Here is a 7848-nt window from a genome sequence, read left to right as displayed (position 1 = left end):
TCCCGGCCGGGGTGCCTACCGGTCCCCCCGCGCCTTTTGGGCTGGCACCGTGCCCCCGTTTCGGCTCAGCCGCTCCACGCCGCGGTGCTTCAGCTCGACCCCGTCCCCCTCGCAGCCTTGCCGTCGCCCTGCTCCGAACCGAGGTGGAAGTGTTCGAGAAGTGGTACCGCAAGCTGCAGCCGAGCGTCCCGTCCGTCCAGCCCCCGCCCGAGGCTCAGGATCCCCCGCCCGAGCCGGCACAGGTACCGCTCCGGGTTTGGGGTCTGGCTGCCACCCTACTGCTCGGAGCTGTGACACCTCCTCCTTCTGCAGCCCCCCCGACCTCCCGATCTCAGCACTCAGCCCAGAGCAGGTCAGCGGGCAAGCTCCCCGGTGTGAAATATGATGAGGAAAAGTCACAGAATCATAACATGTTAGGGGTTGGAAGGGACCTCTCGAGATCATCCCATCCAACCCCCTGCTAAAGCAGGACCGGCCAGGGCAGGCTGCACAGGTCTCCAGAGGAGACTCCACAACCTCTCTGGGCAGCCTGCTCCAGTGCTCCGTCACCCTCATAGTAAAGAATTTCCTCCTCACATTGAGGTGGAACTTCCTATGTTCTAGCTTAGACCCCTTATTCCTTGTCCTGCTTCTGGGCACCGCTGAAAAGAGCCTGTCCCCTTCCTCTTGACACCCACTCCTCAGATATTTATAGACATAAGATCCCCTCTCAGCCTTCTCTTCTCAAGACTAAACAGTCCCAGTTCTCTCAGTCTTTCTTCATGGGAGAGATGTTCCAGTCCCTTAATTATCCTCATAGCTCTCTGTTGGGCCCTTTCCACTTGGGTACTTCCGCTGAGTGTGTTTTGCTCTCTTCCATCTTCTTGGAGCTGCGAGCAGACTTTTGGAGCAGATTTTTACCTCCTGGCCCGAACATCACCTTTTCACCAGAGACACTGTGAACAGAAGCTCGAGACCCTTTGCGGTGGAGCTTCTTTCGGCCAGTGTCCTGCACTGGGTTTTAGTGCTTGCTGAGCCTAAAGTAGCTGCTTTCTGGTTAGTCCCAGACTGCACCCTTAGAAACTTTGCTTTTGGCCAGGAGGACACGTCCCCTCTGCAGAGCAGTGCCTGTGTCCCTACAGCACCCGGCATTGCTCCCAAGTGGTGTCAGTTCTTCTGAGAGTGTACTCCAGCTTGCCCATGCTGCAGACAGCTCATGGCATCTGGCCCAGGCTGTGGCAGGCGACCCAGTCCGTCCTACACAACAATTAGCCTTTTTCTCTACAAAGAGGTACCTGCCAACATGAAGCTGTCCCATGAGCTTTAACCTCTAGCCCTGGATTTGCCTGTTGAACTGAAAGTGCTTGTGTAGGAGGGTTTTGTGAGTGGATGAAAGAAGAGATGGGGTCAGTCCAGGTGTGGCCCTAAGTTACCTCTGCTTCGGAGAGGCCTCCTTGTCCTTGATGGAAACTGGAATCCCTCTAACACGACCATTGAGATTATTTTCTTTTTGAATACAGTGAAGTGCAGCAACAGTTGGCCGGTGCTGGCTTTCTAATGGCATCTGCACTGTCCCTTGGTCGTTGCAGACACGTAGCAGGTACAGATCCAGATTGCACAGTTCGATGGACTCTTTTGTAGGCCTGACAGTGGAGCAGAAATGTGAGCTTGCTGAGCGGGAGCTGACTGAGGTGAAGGATGAGATTCAGAGGATAAAGGAGGACTCAGAGCAGACCTTGCAGAACCTCGAGGTATGGCTCTCCAGGACCCTTAGGATCACCAAGTTGTCAAACAGTCTTGTTACTTTTCACACCTTTTTCAACGTGCCATCCCTCAGGCAGTGGAGACAGATGTGCTTGGTGAGGGCTGGTCATATCAGAGCATTGCTGTGAGCGGTCCTGAGTTGAGAGTGGCAGCCAGAATTGTTCTCTCACTTCACCCCTTTCTTGGAATCAAGTAACCAACAGAGATCAGAGGTGCCCAGTCTCTAAAAATGGATCTTATTATGGCAGGAACTAATAATAATAAAGGCGAGGGGAAGATTTTTTAGGTAGAGAAGTTCAGATCCACTGTGGGGGATGAAGAAATCAACACTCAAAAATATTTTTGTCAGCTTCTTGAGGATATGCCTTTTGTGCCAGACATATTTTCCATTCTAGCAACTCTCAGAAGCTTCCTGATTTGGCTGGATGTGGCTGATTTTGCAGTCTTCTCCAGGGTCTGCCTTTCTGCTGTCTCTGGGGTTTCTTCAGAACATGCTCCAAGTCTGTGAGACTGTGCTGCTGCTGCAGGCTCCTTGTGGCTGTATCACCATCTCTGTGCTGCCTGACAAGACTTCCTCCTAGCCAAGATGCTCAGGAGCTTTTGGGGAGGGAGAGACCTCTCCATTTGGTTCAGACCAGCCTGTCGCTCTCATGTGGCTCAGGGCATACACAGTAAACAAAGGGTGGTAATTTGTCATGTGTTGGCTTAGCCAGACTGGCAATGTTTGTAGGTCAGGTTGGAGTGACAGATGTTGAGGCTCAGGCACTTGAGAGATTTTTTTTTCCCTTGTTCTTTTTGAGTCAGTGAAGCAGCAGTGCTGTGTGAGCCTGCACCATGTGCCTTGAGTTGCACAGGATGAAACTTGGTGCTCCCATGGGAGAAATGCTAGTAATGCCAGCTGAGAGCAGCCCTGGGCCTTCCCAGTGTTCTCCATCCCCAGAGCTGTTTGAGTAAGGGAAGATGGCACTTCTTGACTGTTATGTGACTTTATCTTTGCAGGCAGTAATTGAAGAAGCAGATGTTTGGTGGGCTGGTATTAAGAAAGCCATCAGTGACTTTGAGAAAGACATCATCAGTACCATCTCCAGCAAGAAAGGGAGTATCACAGCTTCTGAAAAGCTGCTGAGATACATGGAGGAGAAGAACCGCCAGAGGGTCAGTGCATGATGGCAGATTTTGAGGCTGGTCTGTCATTCGTATGTTGGTTAGGGAAAATCCTAATTCCCATACACCTCTGTGGCCTACATCATGTTTTCAGATGGTCTTAGCAAGTGTCTTTGGACTGCTCTGGTGACACTTGGCAGGTGGTGACTAGCCCAGGTTCTCACTGGGCTGCTGAGCTGCAGCACAGCCGTGAGCAGACGTTGCAGGGCCTGAGAAAAAGCCCAGCAGGGTGATGCTGAGCAGTGGTTCTTGCTGGCCTCCTGTCCAAGTCAGCAGTGAAGGCTGCAGTGTGGATGTTATGAACAGGAACTGCACCATAAGGAGCAGGGTCTGGGTACTCTTTCTCCTTTCCAGGCTCTGCTGCCTCACTATAATCTGCTGTCTCTCTTTAGGATCTGCTGAGAGAGAAGTTGTGGTCCAAAAATTATTTACTCAAGGGTTACAAGAAGAAGCTGCAGCAGCAGCTCAGGCAGGTGCGTGCAGCAGCTGGGGAGAAGTGGGGACTTGGGAACAAAAGGAGTACAGCCCAGTGCAGGTGCAGGGCCTGCTCTTTGTAGAGCTGCATGGCCCTCCTCGTCCTCCCCTTCCCCCTTTACTCCTGGCCTTGCTGCCTTTGTCAAAGGGCACAGTTGTCTGCCCAGGTTCAGACCTGGCACACATCTGCGTGCATGGGATGAGACCAGAAGTGTCACAGAGTGAAAGCTGGCAGATCTCTTTGTGCCCTTTGTGCCCTGGAAAAGATGTGTGGTGGATGAAAATGTTTCCCCGGGGACTGGCTGCTGTTGGCATGGTGGGAACCTTGCCAGAGGGGACCTGTCTGCACAGCTTGGACCCTCTACACTAGGACATGGAGCTCAGGCTCAGTGGCACACCGTGTCTTGCATTTCTCCCCAAGTCCCAGATTTGCAGACCGATTGAAAACCCTGTTCTTTAGTTTCTCCACAGAGCAAAGCTTTCTCACTTGGGATGTGGCTTTTGTCAGCAACCTACAGCTCTGTGCTTTATTGGTGTTTACAGAAGGAGCAGATGGGAGAGAGACTCTGTGAGGTCTCTTTGCAGCAGCTGCAGGTTAAAAATGCCCAATACAAGGAGAAGATTGATGAGAAGAACCAGGAGCTGCTGCAGCTAAAACTGGCCTTGGGGAAAGCTGTCCAAGTCCTCAACTTCTATAAAGTGAGCAAACCTCCCAGCACCTCCATTTTCCCTTTCTTCCATTTCTGAGGGTCATACATGAGCTGATTAACAGCTCTTGCATCCTTCCCTTTCTCATTCAGAGGATGCCAAACACCTCTTTGCCTTCCCACTGACTTAGCCATTCACTTGTGATGTTTGCCCGAGACACTAAAGGCAGCTGTGCCCTCAGTCATGTTTGGCTGCAGCCTGAGGATGGGGTTCATGCTTTGCAGAGAGGTAATATTATACCCCATGGGAAAATTCCAGTAGGAAAAACCTTTGGTGCTGACTTGTCCAGGAAAATAAGTTTTTTTACATCACCTGTGACCTTTGAAAAGTTTTCATGAGCTGCAGCAGTCACCCTGAGTCTCTATTCTGAACAGTGAAAAGTGCTTCTCAGCCAGGTTTATTTGCTTCTTTCAAATGAGCCATTCTGGGTGGGTCACTCCCAAACCCAGCTGCTGTGCTCGGTAGGACACAGAGGAGATAACAAACCAGCATTTGTGTGACTAGACCATGATGCTGCCTGCTGCAGGGGATGAGTGCAGCTGAAACCAAGCTGGAGGAGTAGAGGGGTGGCTTTGCAGGTGGCTGGGAGCTGCCACTGTGCCTGTTGTCGTGTTCCAGAAGAAGCTGCAGGACACCATGGAAACATCCATGTCTCTGATGAAAGACGTCTCCCAGAGGAAGGAGCTGCTGGAGAAAGCTGAAAGAAAAGTTGCTCTGGTGGAGGAGGTAAGGGAGTGACTTGTGAGGCCCTGAGACTTCACTTGGGAGGGCTCTTTCGAGGTACTTTTTGTGGCACGTTAGATACCAATGCCCATTCGAGGTCCAGCAATGAGCTGGATACCTGTGTGCACTTCTGGGGCTGAGCAAGTCCTGGAGCTCCTCCCAGTGCCAGTGAACACAGGTAGGTCTGCAGAACAGGCTGTGATGTGGATTTGGGCCCTGGCTCCACAAGGACCTGCCACTGGCTTCTTGAAATCCCGTTTTCTGGAACTTTTCATCAACAGTGTTCTCCCCAGTGGGAAGTGGCACTGCTGTCATGCCAGTCTGGGGACATGTGGCCTGGTGGGGACACCACAGCTTTGGGCAGCAGGTTCAAGGGGCTCCCTAGCAGTGCTACCAGGCACTGGTGGACACATCCCACTGCTCCCACCCAGGGCTGGGGGTTTAATTTGTCCTGTCTGCCTGCTTCCCCGGAGGACTTGGCCGCCAGCTGGCAGAGGGACATTCCCCTGGGATCTCTTTGCCCTCTGTCCCTATTTGTCTGGCAGCAACGAGCCAAAGCTGAGGGTGCGAATGGGCAGCTGCGGACCCTGCTCTCGGACTACACCGTCCCCCCTGTGCTGAGTTACGTGCAGAAGAAGATGGATCTTACCGACCTCAAAAACAGCCTCAAGGCTTGGGAGAGGAGGGCGGCAGTGACTGAGGTGAGACCGGGCCGGCTGTGCAGGACCCCGGATTTGTGCCAGGCGAGTGCTGGGTGCCGGCGGAGCTGCATCTGTGCCTGCCCTCCCGCAGACACCCGGCGACTGGAGTGCTTGCTCCTGGCCCCCCAGGAAGCCACTGAGGCTTCTCCTGCAGGGCTTTTGAGGGCTCCTGGCAGAGCTGGAGGCTCTTCCTGTTTACAGAGCAGCAATCACTCCTTACCCTGAGGCTGGAGGCTGAATTTTAATGACTGAGCAAAGAGGGGAAGCCAAGACAAGGGCACAGCTTGTAATTTGCCAGGAAGCACCGTTGGGCTATACTGAACCCTGCTGGGTGTGTGAGGAGAAGGGGACGGATGGCAGCCCAATGCATTTCTGGCTCTGCATATGTAACCTGCACTAGCCTTTCAGAATAGAATCGTTAAGGTTGGAAAAGACCTCCCAGATCAAATCCAGACATCAGCTCACCACCACCATGACCACTAAACCATGTCCTGAAGTTCTCCAGCACTCCTGATAACTTTCCCAGTGTTCGTGGTCCCCTTTGATCTCAGACATTTCTTACTTACTTGTATCTTGACTCTTGCCTGATAAGGACAGGCTAGCCAAGATTCAAACGTGAGTTCATGGCAAAGTGGCAATAATATCTTTGATCCTCTTCCTGCCTCAGCTCCTACAGCCTGGGAGGAGATGAAGAGATGACAGAGAGGAGCATAGTCAAAGCCTGGAGGTAGTAGGACATGTCTGTATCCCTGCCCCTTATGCAAAGCAGTGTGGAGAGAAAAGTGGCTGGGTTGGGTGGATCAGACAGTGTGGGATAGATACCTTGAAACCTTGAGTAGAGATGGGCTTGGGTGTAGCTAGAATGGGGAAGGGTCTGGGCTTGTACCTATCCAGCACCCAGCCCCTCAGTGCCCCAGTCTGCAATGGACAGGGCTTACTTGGTCCAGGCTTTCTCAGAGGTTGGAACTGTGTGGATTTGAGCTCAACCCATCAGTGCCAGTGCTGTGAGTTCAGAGGTAGGGGCCTGACTCTCTGAGCTCTCTAGGAGCTGGAGAGCAGCGAGGGCTCAGTGGGCTAAAGAAGAAATCTGTAGCTGTCCCTGGAATAAGAGTGAGGCTATAAACCTGTTTTGTTTGAGAGTCCCTCTGTGGCAGGGACCAGCACCCCTGCTGCCATGCAAAGGGCTGAAGGTTTCTGTGTCGTGCTGTTGTGTGGGGTCTCCAGGCTTCCTGTGGCATTCAAAGCTGAAGCAGACCTGCAGGAGCTCTCTTCAGCGTGACACAGCAAGCACTGATCTCAGGTGGGAGCAGAGGAGGATGAAGGGGCAAGCAATACAGCAGCTCAGGCCAGGCCAGATTGCAGCCTTGCAGCTTTGCCCACTATGTATCACTGCTGTCTGGACATATTAAAGCCTTCTCCTTTCTCTTCTTGCAGATGTCCTTGCAAACCTACCGCAGAGCATGGAACCAGGTCAAGAGGTCAGGTAACCAGCACTAGGCTTGTCTGACGCTGCAAGGTGGGCAGTGGAAGCTGCAGCAGGAGCCAGCCCTGTGGGGAAGTTTGCTGTCAAGTGGGTGAATGTAGCACTCTGCAAGCTGCAGAGAGATGAAGCTAGTTCTGCCTGAAATGATAAAAAAAACCTGTAGCTGTGTTGTGAGACCATCTCTTTGGTCTGTCCTAGCATGTACTGGTTTCCACCAGGCTCTGCTGCCTGGCCCCTCCACAGACCTTGCTAGCTCAGCTAGCCCTGCTCTGCATTCTCCCCGCTCCCTCCATCACCACAAGCAGTTATTCTTTGGTGATCAAATCTGACATGTTCACAGGAAATGTCCTTTGTCCCTGGGCAAGCCCTGGTAATCACATAATACAGCAGGAACCAGAGGGGGGTCCCTGGGAGATGTGGGAGTTCAACATCTCTGAGCCGCACCGACAACAGAAGAGAGGGGAGCAGTGTGAGCACATAGGGCAAATCATTTCAACAGGGCATGAGTGAATCGAGCAGCTTTTCTGAGGGCAAAAGTGTATTTCATTTACCTGAAGAAACAAAACAGCAAGAAGGGAGCAGCTACCCTTTTCCCAAGTACCTGGGGCAAGTACCTTGGAGATGGGAAGTGTTTTTCCACTGCAGGAGTTAAAAATCATCCCAGATGAGTTCAGGTCTGTCTTTCTCTTCTTGGGGTTGAAACTAACTTCTTGAATTATCCTGAGTGGTGGTCTGGAAGCCTCTTCCCAGTCTTTAGGTGGAGCCTGCAGATCAGCTCATGCCCTGTCTAGTGTGGGGAATGCAGGAGGTCCTGTCCTCTTGGTGATGGCCAAGATCCAGTCAGTGGGATCC

General features: G+C 52.4%; 1 protein-coding gene across 1 annotated transcript; it reads left to right on the top strand.

Moving 5' to 3' along the window:
• Positions 1 to 93: 93 nt before the first annotated feature.
• Positions 94 to 7010, top strand: LOC103768456 (coiled-coil domain-containing protein 113-like; the record flags this gene model as incomplete). Its single annotated transcript, XM_008935599.1, has 8 exons — positions 94 to 242; positions 1569 to 1730; positions 2743 to 2898; positions 3300 to 3380; positions 3925 to 4080; positions 4708 to 4815; positions 5358 to 5513; positions 6948 to 7010. Coding segments are annotated over 8 exons (1031 nt in total), but the record flags the coding sequence as incomplete, so codon positions are not given.
• Between the last annotated feature and the right edge of the window lie 838 nt (positions 7011 to 7848).

Source organism: Merops nubicus, unplaced genomic scaffold (genome assembly GCF_000691845.1).
Source record: "Merops nubicus isolate BGI_N331 unplaced genomic scaffold, ASM69184v1 scaffold2662, whole genome shotgun sequence".
NCBI classification, from domain to species: domain Eukaryota; kingdom Metazoa; phylum Chordata; class Aves; order Coraciiformes; family Meropidae; genus Merops; species Merops nubicus.
The sequence above is the reverse complement of the archived record's forward strand: the minus strand, read 5'-3'. Positions and strand labels throughout refer to the sequence as shown.